The sequence below is a fragment of the Ovis canadensis genome, chromosome 25 (assembly GCF_042477335.2).
Source record: "Ovis canadensis isolate MfBH-ARS-UI-01 breed Bighorn chromosome 25, ARS-UI_OviCan_v2, whole genome shotgun sequence".
Classification (NCBI taxonomy): Eukaryota; Metazoa; Chordata; class Mammalia; order Artiodactyla; family Bovidae; genus Ovis; species Ovis canadensis.
The window spans coordinates 40,052,657-40,072,891 of record NC_091269.1 but is presented as its reverse complement, the minus strand read 5'-3'; the positions used below and the strand labels follow the sequence as shown (position 1 = coordinate 40,072,891).

The 20,235-nt window shown below is 35.0% G+C and overlaps 1 protein-coding gene across 2 annotated transcripts in view; it reads left to right on the top strand.

Annotated features, from left to right (window-relative positions):
* CTNNA3 (catenin alpha 3) overlaps positions 1-20,235 on the top strand; it is a 1,891,866-nt gene that overhangs the window by 1,711,567 nt on the left and 160,064 nt on the right. For both annotated transcript variants that reach the window (XM_069571817.1, XM_069571818.1), the window contains exon 15: positions 10,629-10,810. In XM_069571817.1, coding sequence (XP_069427918.1) covers positions 10,629-10,810 — 182 coding nt within the window. The remainder of the gene's footprint in view (positions 1-10,628; positions 10,811-20,235) is intronic.

Below are 20,235 nucleotides of genomic sequence, written 5' to 3'. Positions count from 1 at the left end.
AAGCATGAACAAATGTCAATTTCCATTATTATAATTAACATTAGAAGGTAGGCAATCAATCAAGTTAAGCCTGATGATTTAATACTTAACTCTGTTTCAACCGAGCCCCTGAAGACTATAATGTTTTATAATAAAATGAGATAGGTTTTCTTTAGTAGGAACCTGTGAATATACCCCACAAGATTTTAAGAGTACTATTTTTTTTTGACAGATGAGGAAATGGAGAACTTTGTAAAGCTAATATATTTATAAATTTGATGTAAAAGACTATGTATAAAAATATAGAAATGCATATTATTCCTTAAAGCAGAGTCCAATTTCAATCCATAAATATCATTTTACAATATTATGGAAAATTTTCCTTAATGAATTCTCAAGAATATGTTTGAAATTACAATTTAGTATGCTTAAAAAATCAATCCAAAAACACTTTTTTAATGAATTTTTCCTCCAAATTTTAATTAAGTTGAATTTCTGCTGGCAGTACTTTAGATTTTCTAAACTCCAATTTAGAAATATTCTATTGCTTATATTTTTGATATATTAAAAACATCTTCATAACCAAATGCCTCTGGGCTTATTAAAAAATTGTAAATTCTACTGTTCAATAAACTCTGGAAGTAAGAATAGGAATTCTTCTTTCAGAAATATTTATCTAATACGTATACATCAGGCATATTTTTAATATTTAAAAAACATTTTATTTTGAATGTTGAGTTCTAGTTACCCATCCACATGAATAATGTTAATCAATTAGAAACTTCCTAATATTTATAAAAATAGTAATTGTAGATTACTTATTTAATTAAATATTGTTTCTGTATTCTATCCTGGTTTATGGATAGGAAAGAAAGCAGAATCATATGATTTGCTTAAGAATTCAATTTTCACATAAAATTTATAGCTAAGTAAAGCAAAGTGGTGGGGAAGACTCTTGAGAGTCCCTTGGACTGCAAGGAGATCCAACCAATCCATTCTGAAGGAGATCAACCCTAGGATTTCTTTGGAAGGCATGACGCTAAAGCTGAAACTCCAGTACTTTGGCCACCTCATGTGAAGAGTTGACTCATTGGAAAAGACTCTAATGCTGGGAGGGATTGGGGGCAAGAGGAGAAGGGGATGACAGAGGATGAGATGGCAGGATGGTGTCACCGACTCAATGGACGTGAGTTTGAGTGAACTCCGGGAGATGGTGATGGACAAGGAGGCCTGGCGTGCTGTGATTCATGGGGTCGCAAAGAGTTGGACACGACTGAGCGACTGAACTGAACTGAAAGCAAATTGATTTTATGGAAAAAAAAATATTAATAATGGCAACAGGTAAATTTATGTAACAAATATGCCATTAACTAGCTGGATAACATTTTTCAAGACCCTTTTTTCCTAGAAGTCAGTTTCTTTATCTACAAAATAAGCAATTTAGATTCTAGAACTTTTGAAAATGAGAGAATTATGGTGAGCTTCTCTACTATATAGTTTTTTGCTTATGGAATATATTTACTCGGTATATTACTTGATCACTTCTTCAACTCTATGAGACAGCTATGTGAATATTTTTAAGTGCCCTTTTCCATAATGGGCTTCCTTGGTGGCTCAGATTGTAAAGAAACTGCCTGCATTGCGGGAAACCTAGGTTTAATTCCTGGGTTGGGAAGGTCCCCTGGAGAAAGGAAAGGCTATCCACTCCAGTATTCTGTCCTGGAAAATTTCATGGACACAGAAGCCTGGCAAGCTATAATCCATGGGGTCACAAAAAGTTAGACATGACAGAGACTTTCACTTCCATAATATTTTAGAAACTCTTGGAGGCCATGCTCTTATAGTTATATACATTAATTGTAATCACCATTGACTAAGACTCTAATATATTCTAGGTACCACTGTTTACAGGCATAATCCTAATGGTCTGAAAACCCCTAATAAGATTATTATTATTTGACATGTGATGAAACTGCTGGTAGTTAAGTTACTGTCTTCAAAGCTAGTATTTGACAGAGCTGGAATTTGCATGAACCTCTGTATAACAACATTTTTTTTTGCCTTTTTTCTATTATCAACTTTTCCCTATCTTTTTAAAAAGGGTAATGAAAATCATTTGATGTTTTAAGTAAAAAAAAAAAAACAAACTAATATAAGCATATCACTATTTTAGGTAGTAGTGATGAGCTTAGTGAAATTTAAAAGTAGGTAAAAAAAAATAGATCAATTGTGCAATTAGTGTAGTGTTAGAGAAATAACTTCCAGATGTTCAAGCTGGATTTAGAAAAGTAGAGGAAACAGATATCAATTTGCAAACCTCCACTGGAACATCGAAAAAGTAAGAGAGTTCCAGAAAAACATCTATTTCTGTTTTATTGACTATGCCAAAACCTTTGACTGTGTGGATCACAACATACTGTGGTAAATTCTTCAAGAGATGAGAATACCAGACCACCTGACCTGCCTCCTGAGAAATCTGTATACAGGTCAAGAAGAAACAGTTAGAACTGGACATGGAACAACAGACTGGTTCCAAATCAGGAAAGGAGTATGTCAAGGCTATATATTGTCACCCTGCTTATTTAACTTATATGCAGAGTACATCATGAGAAATGCTGGGCTGGATGAAGCACAAGCTGGAATCAAGATTGCTGGGAGAAATATCAATAACCTCAGATATGCAGATGACAGCACCCTTATGGCAGAAAGTGAAGAACTAAAGAGCCTCTTGATGAAAGTGAAAAAGTTGGCTTAAAGTTCAACATTCAGAAAACTAAGATTATGGCATCTGGTCCCATTACTTCATGGCAAATAGATTGGGAAACAATGGAAACAGTGAGAGACTTTATTTCTTTGGGCTCCAAAATCACTGCAGATGGTGACTATAGCCATAAATTAAAAGATGCTTGCTCTTTGGAAGTAAAGCTATGAACAACCTAGACAGCATATTAAAAAGCAGAGACATTACTTTGCCAACAAATGCCCATCTAGACAAAGCTATGGTTTTTCCAGTAGTCATGTATGGATGTGAAAGATGGACTATAAAGAAAGCTGAGCACCGAAGAATTGATGCTTTTGACCTGTGATCTTAGAGAAGACTTTTGAGAGTTCCTTGGACTGCAGAGAGATCCAACCAGTCAATCCTAAAGGAAATCAGTCCTGAATATTCATTGGAAGGACTGATGCTGAAGCTGAAACTCCAATAATTTGACCACCTGATGCAAAGAGTTAACTCGTTTCCAAAGACCCTGATCTGGGAAAGATTGGGGGCAGGAGAAGGGGATGACAGAGAATGAGATGGTTGGATGGCATCTCTGATGAAATGGACATGAGTTTGAGTAGGCTCCAGGAGTTGGTGATGGACAGGGAAACCTTGTGTGCTGCAGACTGTGGGGTTGCAAAGAGTCGGACATGACTGAGTGACTGAACTGAACTGACTGATAGAGGAATAACAAAATTCTGTTTGAAAGTAGGGTATTAGGAACTTGAGATTAACATGTACACACTGCTATATATAAAATAGATGATCAACAAGGACCTACCCTATAGCACAGGGAACTCTACTCAATATTCTGTAATAATCTACATGGGAATAGAAAATCTGAAAAAGAATGGGTATAACTGAATTGCTTTCCTGTAAATCTGTATGCAGGTCAGGAAGCAACAGTTAGAACTGGATATGGAATAACAGACTGGTTCCAAATAGGAAAAGGAGTACATCAAGGCTGTATATTTTCACCCTGCTTATTTAACTTATATGCAGAGTACATCATGAGAAATGCTGGACTGGAAGAAACACAAGCTGGAATCAAGATTCCCGGGAGAAATATCAATAACCTCAGATATGCAAATGACACCACCCTTATGGCAGAAAGTGAAGAGGAACTAAAAAGCCTTTTGATGAAAGTGAAAGAGCAGAGTGAAAAAGTTGGCTTAAAACTCAACATTCAGAAAATGAAGATCATGGCATCCGGTCCCATCACTTCACGGGAAATAGAAGGGGAAACAGTGGAAACAGTGTCAGACATTATTTTTGTGGGCTCCAAAATCACTGCAGATGGTGACTTCAGCCATGAAATTAAAAGATGCTTACTCCTTGGAAGAAAGTTATGACCAACTTAGATAGCATATTCAAAAGCAGAGACATTACTTTGCCAACAAAGGTCCGTCTAGTCAAGGCTATGGTTTTTCCTGTGATCATGTATGAATGTGAGAGTTGGGACTGTGAAGAAGTCTGAGCGCCGAAGAATTGGTGCGTTTGAACTGTGGCATTGGAGAAGACTCTTGAGAGTCCCTTGGACTGCGAGAAGATCCAACCAGTCCATTCTGAAGTAGAACAGCCCTGGGATTTCTTTGGAAGGAATGATGCTAAAGCTGAAACTCCAGTACTTTGGCCACCTCATGCGAAGAGCTGAGTCATTGCAAAAGACTCTGATGCTGGGAGGGATCAGGGGCAGGAGGAAAAGAGGACGACAGAGGATGAGATGGCTGGATGGCATCACTGACTTGATGGATGTGAATTTGAGTGAACTCCGGGAGTTGGTGATGGACAGGGAAGCCTGGCGTGCTGTGATACATGTGGTTGCAAAGAGTCGGACACGACTGAGTGACTGAACTGAACTGACACCTGAAACTAACACAGTATTGTAAATCAACTGTACTCAAATATAAGACAAAATTAAATTTTAAAAAATGAAAAGAGAAGTGAACAGATAAAATAAGAGGAATTTATTTCTCCCTTTTAGAGGTAGGAGCTTAGGAAATGTGTAAATGTAAGTGACCAAGAAAATACAAGATCAGTGCTATAAAATTTTTGATCCTACACTCCTGTTTTTCTTTACACGTTGACAGTGTCTATTAACAACTTGGAACAAACATTTATCATATATATGTCCCTACTTCGAGGAAACATTCAGTCTAGGAGCTGGAAAAGGAAATGGCAACCCGCTCCAGTATCCTTGTCTGGGAAATCCCATGGACAGAGGAGCCTGGTGTGTTACAGTCCATGGGGTTACAAAAGAGTCAGATAGAACTCAGTGATTAAACAACAGCAAGTTGTCTGGGAGCAGAAGACCAAAACAACAACAACAGCAACAAGTAGATTCACCGTTATTCTGAAAGATGATTAATGCTTTCAAAGACCTTTCAACTAGTAAGATAAGATATTGACATTCACAAACATCTAGGCTACAACAGAGAACAATATAAATATCCTGAGAGAAGATTTTGTCACATGTTCTGAGATTTTCAAAGGAATAATGACATATAGCTGGAGAAGAAAGATATACTCAATGCATCTGGCTTGGAATATAATTGTTTGGACCAACAAAGATGAGATGTGTAAAGAAGATGAGCAAAATAATTAGTGGGCAACACCCTAAGATATTTACCTGCAACAACAAGTAGCTTGATTTAGTTTGAGTGTAAAGTGCTTGAAAGGAAGGAGAAATAACATTGAAAAGCTCATAGAGACAAAGCTCATAGTGATGGCTGTGTCATAGTAATTTCACTCCTAGATGTAGTCTCAAGAATGCAACGGTATGTGCACAAAAAGAAAAATACAAGAATATTCATTATTCATAACAATCAAAAATAGAATGCTTCCGAAAAGGTCATTAATAGAATTACAGAAAAGTAAATGGTTTTATGTTTCACAAAGTGGAATGCTGTCTGTATGGAGCAATGAGAATAAACAGACTATAACTACATGCCTCAATTATAGATGTATTTCAAATATATAAAAGCTTTACATAAGAATCCAGGTACAAGAGTATTGTTATTATTCCATTTTTATAAGGTTCAGAAACTAGAAAATCTGTAGCTTTAGAAGTACAGGTGATGATGTGATTGTTCTTGAGAGAGAGTGGCTATAACAGGACACATGAGGCTTCTGGGATGCTGCTAATTTTTGTGTTTCTTAAATGTGGGTGTTGAGTACATGGATTCACTCAATTTATAAAAGTTGTTCAATTGTACATTTATGGTTTGGGAAATTTTCTATGTGAATTTTCTACTTTAAATTTAATAGTGATATTTGAGGAATTTATATCCTTTATTCAGTAAGAAGACATGAACTGTATGTTTTAGGCTGAAGAATTGCACAATCTTATCAAATTCAGATTGAATCAAGTGGTAGCAAGACAGAAGGATTGAAAATGAAAGAGAAAATTAAGATCTGAGCTTGTATAATAGTAACTGAAATAACAAGAAAGAGGTGAATGTGATAAAAGCACTGGTGATAAAATGGACAAACGTTGTGCCTAGCAGAATGGGATAGATAAAAGGAGAGGACTTTTAAAAATAAAAAAAGTAAGATTACAAGCCTGAGAGGCAGGTAGTACTGCTGACAAACTTGAAAATAAAGATAAAGGATTTGGCAAGTGTTGGCAAACCAGTCAGCAGGGCAAATCTGGCCCATTGACTGTTTTTGTTTAGCCCATGAGATAGAAATGTTTTGTTTGTTTGTTTTACATCTTTAAATGGTTAAAGAAATTCAGGATAGCTGTAATCAGAATAATATTTTTGACATGTGAAAATTTTATGCAGCTCAAATTAAAATGTCCGTATAAATCTGTATTGGAACAGGGTCATGCTCATTTGTTTGCATAGGGTCTACTACTGCTTTTGCATTATAGCAGCAACAGAGTTAAATAAAGTAACAGACTTATTGCAAAATATATACTAGTAAAGATATACTATCTTAGTTTTTTGAAAAATTCTGGTAATCTCTGTTTTAGAGCTAAAATTATAAATTATATATGTATTACTTGAAAATGTCTTATAGGCTAATGGGAGCTTTAGTTGGAGAGAGGAGAATAACCTTAGAATTCTGAGGATCACTAACTGTATCGAGTGAAGAACAGAATCTCTTAGTATGAGTAACCATTAGCATTTAATAGCAGTTAAGAACTTTAAAAGCTGTATTCATATTCATTTGATCTCTAAAACAATCTGTTCAGTCAATATCATTTTTTCTAGTTTGCAAATAAGAAAACTTGAATTTTAAAATATATGAGACATATTATGGACAATAAGCATTTCAAAAATAGAAGGTGATAGAGAAATATCATTGAGGAGAAGGTAGATATTTTGGTATTTGGGGGGTGGTATTCCTTTCATTTGCAGGCACGGTAATAGAATGAAAACTCTGGAGCTAGAGTTTCTGAGTTTTCATCCTGGTTCTATCATTTACTAATACTACAATCTTGAGTAAATCATTTAACCTTTTAGAGACTCAATTTCATAATCCATAATATTAGAGTGAGAATATTCTTACCTCATAGGGCTGCTATGATGATTAAATTTTGAATATATGTTAACTTGCCTAGAGGAGTATTTAGCATATATAAATGTTGTTTTCATTGTCTTTTGGAATAAATATTTTAATCACCTAACGTACAATGTAATTTCATTTTTATGGCAGGGATTCAAAAAGCCTTTAATAGCTCTTTATATCAGAGTTGTATTCTATATATTTGAGCAGGAGTAGAACCACTTAGCCAGCCAGTAATAATGTTAGAAATTCTACTTACTTGATTTATCTTGAAGTTCATACCTCAGTTCTTTGCTTATCCTGCAAAAATATAATCCAATAAGGAACTTTCACCTATAATTCCTAAATATCAAATATTCTCTGAAGTTCTGTTTTGATATTTTCATAATAATTGAAATTGATTGGTGGCATATAATAAGTCATTCACAGAAGCACTAAAATCTTCAGTAAAGTTGTCACTCAGTAATTTAATACTTGTTTGTTCTTGTTTTTCCTCATGTAATAAAAAAGGTCAGAATTCTCCAGAACTTTTAATTTTATAAACTATTGCCTGACTTTTGGCCTTTATCTTGTCAGGAGTAAATATCTGCCAATTGTAATTCACCATGTGAGTTGAGATGTTATTAAAGAAATTGAGTGCAATCCGTGAAATTCTTGTCCAGGACAGGGTCAGTCTCAATGCTATCGAATAATTGACTCTGTTTCCTGCCTGACAGGTGGATAGCAGTTGCAATTATTGTTGTTTCGTGTCTGGGGAAATGTAGACAGGAGAGTTAAATGACTTCCTCAAGATCATATTGGAAATCAGTGACATTCCAAGGAATAGAACTTGGAATACACTTAATCAGATCACCTCTAGAATAATTTGAACTTTATCATGAAGACAGTGAAAATGTTTCCACAATATTCCAGGATACACTTCAAAATTATTTCTTAGATCCAGAATCATACATTTATTATCTCTGAGATAAAGACTATAAAAATCGGCCCCAAATAAACTGATCTATGGCTTTATTATTTGCAACTTTAATTACCTTTTTATGAAAATGGAGAAAATGATAATGACTAGTAGTGAAGAAAGGAAAATTCATTTATATTTTTCAGCTAGTTTAGTGGATTAGTACCTTACAGCTTTATTAATGGCTTGTATACTATTGATTTAAAAGGTAGCTATGTCTTTATGTACATGCTTTGCCACATACCAGCAGCAGTAAAACTTGCTCTTCTTATAAGCTTATCACGTAGGCCATGTTTCCTGAGAAAAGAAACTACAATTTATTTTTACCTCCTAAGGAAGAATCATCTATACATTCATCAATCAAAAGTTTAGTCTCCTAGCTTAATTTAGTTCTTGAAATAAATAAGGAAAACAAAGCAAATTTAAGTGCTATATATGTGATTATATTTTGATATTTTCATTGAATAAGAAACAACTATTGGACTTCCCTGGCCATCCACTGGTGACTTCCCCGGCCATCCACTGGTGACATCTCTGAGCTTCCATGGCAGTAGTGGGTTCAGTCCCTGGTCAGTAAACTAAGATTCCACATACCATGTGGTATGGTTAAAAAATAAAAGAAATAAAGAAGAAACTATCATTTACTGTACACTCAATATGTATCAAGCTTTGTGCTAACTGAAGTATGGATGAATAATCCTGAAAATTTAAAAATACCAAGTTATTTTAGACCCTGAATTAGGCCTCTGATTGGTAATAAATGACAGATAATTGACATTAGCTCTGTGATTTTTATTTTTTGGTTAGATTTTCCATTGATCATTCTTGTAATTCTTTCCACTAATACATTTTAGTTTCATTGTTCTTGTACACTATTGCCTCAATAAAATATGTTTTCAGTATTCTGAAGCTAGCAATCATACTTTTGCAAAGCTTTCTAGATTATATCTTCCAATTTTGCCATTGATAGGTAAACTAGAAATTAACATCTGGAAATGCATAGGAATTGTAGCTATCATATATTTCCTGTGAATGATCAAATAAAGTTCCACTTATATAGGATTTATCATTTATAAATGTTCCATCTCAAACCTATGTGCTTGTTCTACTTTTTGATTATGTATGAATTTCTTTTTTGACAAGATGATTGAGTAGACAATCTCATGAAATTTTATGACCTTGATTAATATTATCAAATCACTTTCATTTCAGAGTTCTTTTTTATTTGATAAAAAGTCATAGGCTTCAGGTGCTATAATTGTTTATATGGTAGTATGGTGGTATGGTGGGCTTCCCTGGTGGCTCAGATGGTAAAGATCTTACCTGCAAAGCGGGAGACCTGGGTTTGATCACTGGATTGGGGAGATACCCTGGAGGAGGGCATGGCAACTTGCTCCAGTACTCTTGCCTGGAGAATCCTCATGGACAGAGGAGCCTGGCAGACTATAGTCCGTGGAGTCACAAAGAGTCAGACACAACTGGGTGACTAAGCACACATCACAATAGTGAGGATGGTTTCAAATGGAAGAGGCAAGTCTGCGTACTGTTCAAAATATGATATATACAAAGAATAGTACTACGCCAGTGCATTAAGTTCGCTGTGCATGAGTTTACACCTCAAATCTCAGGATGCTAATTAGGGAGGGCTGCCTTAGCAAACTTTGCCTATAACATTTTTATTCTTCCCTCAGATAGTTTGTGTACACACACACACCTGAATATGTTTACATGCACCATATACACATTAATCTTTGGAATTTTATAAATGTACTTGTCTATATACATATGATTTATAAATATGTACTGTACTGTTTATCATTGTGTATTCAGTGTTTGTAATTAACTCCATCTATTAATGTAAATATATACATAAATATAAATAGTCTCATTTCAATATTTTTTTTATATTTGTACCTTTTGAGGCATACTGTTAGTATAATTTAAAGAGGTATATACTTGTCTAACATGTGAGGCATTAAATTATGTTTGAACTAATTTATGATACATTCAAATTTTGGGAAGTCCTACATTTATATTAAAGAATAGATTTAAATATGTCATATATTAAATTATATATTGATATTCATAAATTTAATGTTGTGGTTCTAACTAATTCTGTAATTTTACATTCTAACATTGTTGCAAACAATTATGATTCAATAGATTTTTATACAAAAAGTTAAACCTGGATAGTTTTGTTATATGACTTTATGGCTGACTCATGCTGATGTATGGCAAAAGCTGACACAGTGTTGCAAAGCAATTATCCTTCTATTGAAAATAAATTTAAAACAGAAAAGCATTATTGTCTCTGTTCTTAAAGGAACAAGTTTTATAAACATCTGATAATAATCACTTCATTGTAAAATGTATTTGACATAATGGAATGATTATAAATTGAATTATCACCTGTTTTAGGCTAAGATGACTCAATTGCCTGAAGCAGAAAAAGAAAAGATTGCTGAGCAAGTTGCTGACTTCAAGAAAGTGAAGAGCAAGCTGGATGCTGAAATTGAGATATGGGATGATACGAGCAATGATATCATTGTTCTGGCCAAGAAGATGTGTATGATCATGATGGAGATGACAGACTTCACAAGGTAATTATGTGGGAATTGGTGTGTAATCTTTATCATATTAGGAACATTTGTCAAATTAGTGAACCTTTGAGTTTCTCCGAGTATCAGGTGCTAAAAGTTAAGTGGTATGGGAAAAGTAAATGCTAAAGAATTAGAAAGTTATAGGTAGTTTCTAGAGGTTTTGTGGAGAAGGCAATGGCACCCCACTCCAGGACTCTTGTCTGGAAAATCCCATGGATGGAGGAGCCTGGTAGGCTGCATTCCATGGGGTCGCTAAGAGTCGGACATGACTGAGCGACTTCACTTTCACTTTTCACTTTCATGCATTGGAGAAGGAAATGGCAACCCACTCCAGTGTTCTTGCCTGGAGATTCCCAAGGACTGGGGAGCCTGGTGAGCTGCCGACTATGGGGTCACACAGAGTCGGACACGACTGAAGCGACTTAGCAACAGCAGCAGCAGCAGAGGTTTTGATAAATAAATGAAGCAGAGTTTCTCATAAACACCTGAGGAACAATTTTAGAAGCCACTCAATGCCTTCACTCTCAAGAACCTTCTCTGTGTATTATACTAGCTTTTTTTTTTAAAAAAAAAAAAGGTAAATCAAATTATGATTTCTATTGGAGCTCTCTGAATGATTGATTTTCATAGCTACATACAGAGATATCAACCAGATATATTTGAAATTACAAAGACTTAATGATGTGCATGAAGGAATTGTTCATTGTGTGCATATTCTAGAAATAATGAACATGTTCTTATTGTCATTGTTCAGTCACTAAGTGATATCTGACTTTTGGCAACCTCATGGATGGCAGCACGTCAGGCTTGTCTGTACCACACTATCTCCCAGAGTTTGTTCAAACTCATGTCTGTTGAGTCAGTGATACCATCTAACCATTTCATCTTCTGTTGCCCCCTTCTCCTCCTGTCTTCAGTCTTTCCCAGCATCAGGGTATTTTCCAGTGGGTCAAGTCTTTGCATCAGGTGGCCAGAGTTTTGAAGCTTCAGCTTCAAAAGCTACTGGAAAAACCATAGCTTTCATTGTATGGACATTTGTTGGCAAGGTGATGTCTCTTCTTTTTAATATTCTGTCTAGCTTTTTCATAGCTTTCCTTCCAAGGAGCAAGCATCTTTTTATTTCATGGCTCCAGTCACCATCTGCAGTGATTCTGGAGCCCAAGAAAATAAAATCTATCAATGCTTCTACTTTTTCCCTATCTACTGGCCATGAAGTGATGGGACCCAATGCCATGATCTTAGTTTTTTGAATGTTGAGTTAAAGCCGGCTTTTTCACTCCCTTCTTTCACCCTCATCAAGAGTGTCTTTAGTGCCTTTAGTTCCTCCTTCCTTTCTGTCATTGGAGTGGTGTCATGTGTGTATCTGAGGTTGTTGATATTTCTCCCAGCAATCTTGATTCCAGTTTGCGATTCATCTAGTCGGGCTCTTTGCATGATGTACTCTGCATATAAGTTAAATAAGCAGGGTGACTGTAACTTCAAAATATTATTTTATAGAACTAGCCAAATAACTGTAATGTATAGCGTGCTTGCCTTACCAGTTACTAAGTGAACAAAAGTACAACAATTAAAATAATTTAGTTTTGATGTAATTATAAAAGCCACAGAACAGAATATTCTGAAGCAGACCTAGTATGCTTATAAAACTATTCATTTATACTGCATACATTAAACATAAAAATAACTTTTAGATGGAAGAATGACATAAATGTAATTTAAAAATAATAATCAATGGAAAATATTGATGAATATTTCACTCAAGTTAAGCCTGAGAAAAGTTTTCTAAGCATTATGCACAAAGACCTCATAAAAATGGATCATGAAATTGAATAATATCAAAGGCTCTAAGTATCAATAGAATGTCCTAAATCATACTGAAATATAAATGAAGAATTGAGTAAACATCTTTAACAGAAAATAACAAAATTTTGATGTCATTTATATATGATGAATTCTTACAGATATTAAAAAATTTTAAGTGTCCTAGTAGAAGAATGGACAAATTATATATATGTATATATATATATATATATGTGTATATATATGTATATATATATATACACACACACACACATATCTGGACATAAATAGAAATAGCCTAGAGAAATGAAAGAATCACATTATATGTCAACCAGCCTTTCCCCTTCCCCACACTACCACCTTAATTTAGTTACCCCTTCCCCACACTACCACCTTAATGTTACCCACTAAGGAAAGTATCTGTGCTAGTCACTCAGTTGTGTCCAACTCTTTGCAACCTCATGGACTATAGCCTGCCAGGCACCTCTGTCCGTGGCTATTCTCCAAGCAAGAATACTAGAGTGGGTTGCCATGCCCTCCTCCAGGGGATCATTGCAACCCTGGGATCGAACCCAAGTCTACTGCATTGCAGGTGGATTCTTTACCTTCTGAGTCACTAGTAAAGTCCTAGGATAGAATATACTTCACAGTATTGATTTAAAGATAGTGCTGTTGTCTAAGAGCTCTGCCTAAAATGGAGAGGATTCAGATCAATGACAAAAAAAGCTAAGTAATGGAACATAGAAAATGAGCATACTTCTGGGTACATATACAAAGGAAATGCAATAATTACTTTTAGGAGATACTGTTGTTCCAGTGTTCACTGTAGCATTCATTATTCACAATAGCCAAGAATTGGAAACAATCTTAGTGTCCATCAATGAATGACTAGATAGAGAAAACATGGTATACAAAAATAAATTTGTATATATTATTCACTTCAGTTGAGTCCAGTTGCTTAGTTGTGTCTGACTCTGCAACCCTATGAATCACAGCACTCCAGGCCTCCCTGTCCATCACCAACTCCCAGAGTTCACTCAGACTCATATCCATCGAGTCGGTGATGCCATCCAGCCATCTCATGCTCTGTCGTCCCCTTCTCCTCCTGCCCCCAATCCCTCCCAGCATCAGAGTCTTTTCCAATGAGTCAACTCTTTGCATGAGGTGGCCAAATTATTGGAGTTTCAGGTTCATCATCAGTCCTTCCAATGAATACTCAGGACTGATCTCCTTGAGGATGGACTGGTTGGATCTCCTTGCAGTCCAAGGAACTCTCAAGAGTCTTCTCCAACAACACAGTTCAAACGCATCAATTCTTCTGTGCTCAGCTTTCTTCACAGTCCAACTCTCACATCCATACATGACCACTGGAAAAACCATAGCCTTGACTAGATGGACCTTATCGGCAAAGTAATGTCTCTGCTTTTGAATATGCTATCTAGGTTGCTCATAACTTTCCTTCCAAGGAGCAAGCATCTTTTAATTTCATGGCTGCAATCATCATCTGCAGTGATTTTGGTGCCCCCCAAAATAAAGTCTGACACTGTTTCTACTGTTTCCCCATCTATTTCCCGTGAAGTAATGGGACCAGATGCCATGATACATTTAAATAAATAATATGTGTAAATTCTTTCAGTTATAATAAAGGAAACCCTACCCCTGCCATTTAGGACACATGGATGACCCTGGGGGGCATATGTTAAGTAAAATAAGTCACACAGTGAAAGATAAATACTATTATAATTTATAAATTTGTATGTAGAATCTTAAAAAAAATAAGTCAGAGAGTGGAATGGTGGGGTCTGAGGAGTGGGAGAAATGGAAAGATGTTGGTCAATGATTACAACTTTCAGTCATAAGATGAATGATTTCTGAAGATCTAATATATAGCATGTTGATCATAAATATTGATACAGAAATTTGCTGAGAGTAAATCTTAAGAGTTCTCATGCAAAAAAAAAAAGGTAATCATGTAAGGTAATGGATGTGCTAATTAAGTTGATTGTCGTAATCATTTCACAGCATATAGATATATCAAATCATTACATTGTACCCTATAAATGCATTTTTGTCAATTATGCTTTAATAAAGCTGAAAAAACAGCATCAGAACAATTTAGCTGATAGAAACCTCACATCTAGAAAACAAATACAAAACACAAATAAAACTGCAACACAATACTGCAAACTAAAGTGAAATTCAAAAACTAAAGAGTTGGAGATGCATATTTTAAAACTTGGATACATAAAATCAAAAACTAAGATAAATTTTAAAAGAGAAAAGGGAAATGAGAAATGCAATGAGTTAATACGACTTAGGGAGGAAATTAAGCAATAAAAATGTCTGAAAGTTGAAAAATTTTAGTGCCCAAAGGAAAATAGATTCAAATAAAAATTCCATAAGGGGAAGACAAGCAAGAAATTAACCAAGAGAATGACTATGAGATAAAGATTTTTAAGAAAAAAGAAAATACTTAGAGGAAGAAAAGCTTGAAATGGAGACAAGACTCCCTTTGAAGGATTAACAAATAATACAACAACTAATATTTAAGTCTAAATCAAAAACGTTTTCCATATATAATACTAAACTTAAATTTACATGTTGAAAATACTACAGTATTCCTAGGAAACTTAATTCAGATAACATTAACACATACACATGTATGTTTTCCTCATGTATAAAAATACTAATATATTACAACTGACATGTACTATATTCTACATATCTCTGTGTCTGTGTGTGTGTGTGTAAAACAGGGAAACAGCAAACTAAAACCCACTGAGTAATTTAAAAATTATGAAAAACAATCCTTACGTCCACAAAGGAGAGGCAGGTAGATACTTTTAACTTTATCTGATATAATTCTTGTGATTATCTCTATGTCTCTAAGCAATATACTTTATCATATACGATTTATTGGCTTTGCCTGCAAAAGAGAATATAGGGCATTTATATTATTTTTTTCTTCCATGTTTTCCTGGTTTTATGTATTTATTATTTTATTGTTTATATTTATAGACCTTAATAACATTTCTTATCTATAAAATGTATATGGTTATATGTATATTAGTTATATCTCAACTTCTCACTCTGTATGATGAAGAAATACCCACTCTTATCCTTTCTTCTGCCTCTTATTGCTTCTGTCCTACATTTTATTTATAACCCAACTTCTTTCTACTATACTTTTTATATTAAGATGATTGATATAATATTTGCATTTTTCTAAACAATTAAATCACTCATGTTTATTCTAATGTTTTATTCTGAAAGTGAAGATTAATAAATGTTCATTATTATGCTACTTATATAATTAACCTAGATAGGAAATACACATGAAAGAAACATATTTCTAGTAAAAATTAAATTTGAGTTTAGGCATAAAGAGTTCACGCATTTATTTTTTCTTTTTATTGGAATATATTTGCTTTAAAATGTTGTGTTAGTATTTACTGTACAACAAAGTGAATCAGTCATATATATGCATATATTCCCCTCTTTTTTAGATTTCCTTACCATTTAGTTCATCACAGAGTATTGGGTAGAACTCTCTGTGCTATATAGTAGGTTCTCATTAGTTATCTGTTTTATATATAGTGGTGTGTATATCAGAGAAGGAAATGGCAACCCACTCCAGTACTCTTGCCTGGAAAATCTCATGGACAGAGAAGCCTGGTTGGCTGCTATCCATGAGGTCACTAAGAGCTGGACATGACTGAGAGATTTTTCTTTCACTTCTCACTTTCGTGCTTTGGAGAAGGAAATGGCAACCCACTCCAGTGTTCTTGCCTGGAAAAGCACAGGGACGGGGGAGCCTGGTGGGCTGCTGTCCTGGGGTCTCAGAGAGTCAGACACAACTGCAGTGACTTAGCAGCAGCAGCAGCAGCAGTGTGTTTATGTCAATCCCAGTCTCTTAATTCATTCCTACCCCCCATCTTCCCTTAGTAACCAAAAGTTTCATCTCTACATCTGTGACTCTATTTCTGCTTTGCAAATAGTTCATCTCTACCATTTTTCTAGATTCCACATATAAGTGATATTATATGATATTTGTTTTTCTCCTTCAGGCTTAATTCACTGAGTAAGACGACCTCTGGGTCCACCCATGTCTCTGCAAATGGCAGTATTTCTTTCCTTTTCGTGGCTGAGTAATAGTCCATTGTATTATGCACCACATCTTATTCCATTCCTCTGTTGATGGACATTTAGGTGGCTTCTATGTCCTCGTTATTGTAAATAGGGCTGCAATGAACATCAGGGTGCATACACCCTTTTGAACTATGATTTCCTGCGATATATGCCTAGGAGTTGGGTTGCTGGGTCATTTGGTAGTTCTAGTTTTACTTCTTTAAGAAGCCTCCATACTATTCTCCATAGTGGTTATACCAATTTACATTCCCCCAACAGTATGCTGCTGCTGCTAAGTCGCTTCAGTCGTGTCCGACTCTGTGCAACCCCATAGACAGCAGCCCACCAGGCTCTGTCCCTGGGATTCTCCAGGCAAGAATACTAGAGTGGGTTGCCATTTCCTTCTCCAGTGCATGAAAGTGAAGTGAAAGTGAAGTTGCTCAGTGGTGTCCGACTCTTTGAGACCCCATGGACTATAGCCTATCAGGCTCCTCCATCCATGGGATTTTCCAGGCAAGAGTACTGGAGTGGGTTGCCATTTCCTTCTCCAACAGTATAGGAAGATTCTTTTTATCTGGCATTTATTGTTTGTAGATTTTTGGATAAAGGCCATTCTGACAAGTGCGAGGTGGTACCTCATCATAGTTTTGATTTACATTTCTCTAATTACTGATGTTGAGTATCTGTTTATGTGTCTCTTGGCCATCTGTGTGTCTTCTTTGGAGGAATTTCTATTTAAGTTTTCTGCCAAGTCTTTGATTCATTTTTTCTTTTCTTTTTTTATTGAGCTCATACATTTTACATGAGAATGTTCATACATTTTACATGGGAAACAACACATCATGGAAAGAAACTTGAACTAAGAAATATTTCATATCAGCTTGATAAGTGTGTCAATGAGAGTTCTCTAGGATAAAGGGTATGTATACAAGCAGATTCTAAAATTCGAATAAAAGCGATCAAGGACAAAGTCAAAAGATTTAAAAAAGCTTTTAAGAAGTGAGAAGAAGAAATAGAATCTCATAAAGACAAAGCACTCAAGGAAGGCATAATAAGAAATTTTCTTATATACAAAGAAGGATTCTTGAGTCATAGTTAAGTTTCAGTAAATGATCAATTAATTATTTAGCATGAAGGAATCTTAGTTAAAGTGAAGACTGAAAAGATAGTATAGTTTTGGCAATTCTAAATTTATGGTTACTTTTGTCTAAGTGGCTTCAATAAGTAGTGACAGAGAAAACAGCCTTCTTAATTCATTACAAGGTAGATGAGAGAAGAGTAGATAATAAAACAAAGATAATCAAAGTAGTAAATTAAAGAAGGCAGCTGATCGGCACATGATCTAGAGATTTCTAAATAACTAGAGTATATTCTACATTGAAGGGAATGGGGAATTGGTTAGGGATAGAATGAAATTGTAAAAGATGGATAACTATAGCCAAAGATGTAGCAAAGAGGGTAGAACATAAACACTGAAACAAAGGAAAAGAAATAAAAACAGGTATAAGGGTTAACCTGCATGAGTTTGCATGGCTGTTTCTTCTAGTCTTAGGATATCCATCAGAGAAGTTCTTGGCCATCTGCTGTAAAGACTTCTTATAACCTGTTTATCTATATCACAAGACTCTCTTACTTTCCAGTTTATAATTAGTGCTTTTAGATTACCTGGTTCATTTGTTTATATGTGCTCTACCTCAATATCCCTAACAGAAAGTAAGAAATCTGACTTGTTTATTGTTTTATACCCAGAACTTATAACAGTCTAAATAGAATGCATATATAATTGTATATACCACAGTGAACATATACATATGTATGTATTGTATATCCATATGCATATGTAGGTATAGTATATAATATTAATTATTGAATGAATTAGGATATCTAACCACTTAAATCAATTAATTTAAAAGAAATAACACAAGTTGAACTCAGAAGAAAGCAGGAATCAACATTACCCAAACAAAAAAATAATAGAATAACATAAATTTAAGCTCTTGACACTCACTCATTTTGTATACTCCTTAGCTTATACATAGATCATATGTGTTGAACACAAAGATTTTAACTTTGTAAAATTTTGTTTAAAATTTTAATATCAGCAATTTTCAGAACACAACAGTACAATTGTTTGTTTTAACTCTACATAATTAGTTTACCAACATATATTATTAATTTCTATGATTTTCATTGTATCTTGTATCATTAGCTTTCAGTTCATTTTTTTAATTTATTTTTTTATTGAGAGATAATTGCTTTACACAATTTTGTTGCTTTCTGTCAAACCTCAACATGAATCAGCCATAGGTATACATATATCCCCTCCTTTGTGAACTTCCCTCCCATCTCCCTTCCCATCCCACCCCTCTAAGTTGATACAGAGCCCCTGTTTGAGTTTCCTGAGCCATATAGCAAATTCCTGTTAGCTATCTATTTTATATGTGGTCATATAAGTTTTGGGCTTTCCCTTGTGACTCAGCTGGTAGAGAATCTGCTTGCAATTCGGGAGACCTAGGTTCAATTTCTGGGTTGGAAAGATTCCTTGGAGAAGGGAAAGGCTACCCACTCCAGTATTATGGCCTGGAGAATTCCATGGACTGTATACTCCATAGGGTCGCAAACAGCTGGACATGGCTGAGGGATTTTCACTTACTTACTTACAATGTAAGTTTCCATGTTATTTTTTTCATATACCTCACCCTCTCCTTCCCTCTCCCCATGTCCATAAGTTACTGCTCTGAGAGTCCTTTCCCTTGCTGGGAGTCACAGTCAACCTCACCTCCCTAGGATGCCCTCCAATACTGTGCTGATCTCTGGACCTGCGGTGGGGCAGCTTATATTAAAATCTGGTCCTATTCCTGTGTGTTCTTGCCTCCATACATTTAAAGTAATTATATATATGTTCCTATTGCCATTTTCTTAATTGTTTGGAGTTGATTTTGTAGATCTTTTTTCTTCTGTTGTATTTCTTGACTATATAAGTCCCTTTAACATTCATTGTAAAGCTGGTTTAGTGGTACTGAATTCTCTTAACTTTTGCTTGTCTGAAAAGCTTTTTATTTCTCCATCAATTTTGAATGAGATCTTGCCAGGTACAGTAATCTTCGATGTAGATTTCTCCCTTTCAGTACTTAAAATATACCCTGTCATTTCTTTCTGGCCTGCAGAGTTTCTGCTGAAAGATTAGCTGTTAAGCGTATGAGGTTTCCCTTGGTTATTGCTTGTTGCTTCTCCCTTGATGCTTTTGATATTCTTTCTTTGTGTTTAGTCTTTGTTAGTTTGATTAGTATGTGTCTTGGCATGTTTCTCCTTGGGTTTATCCTGTATGGGACACTTTGTGCCTCTTGAACTTGATTAACTATTTCCTTTTCCATGTTGGAGAAAATTTCAAATATAATCTCTTCAAAATTTTTCTCATACCCTTTCTTTTTCTTCTCTTCTTCTGAGACCCCTATAATTTGAACGTTGGTGTGTTTGATATTGTTCCAGAGGTTTCT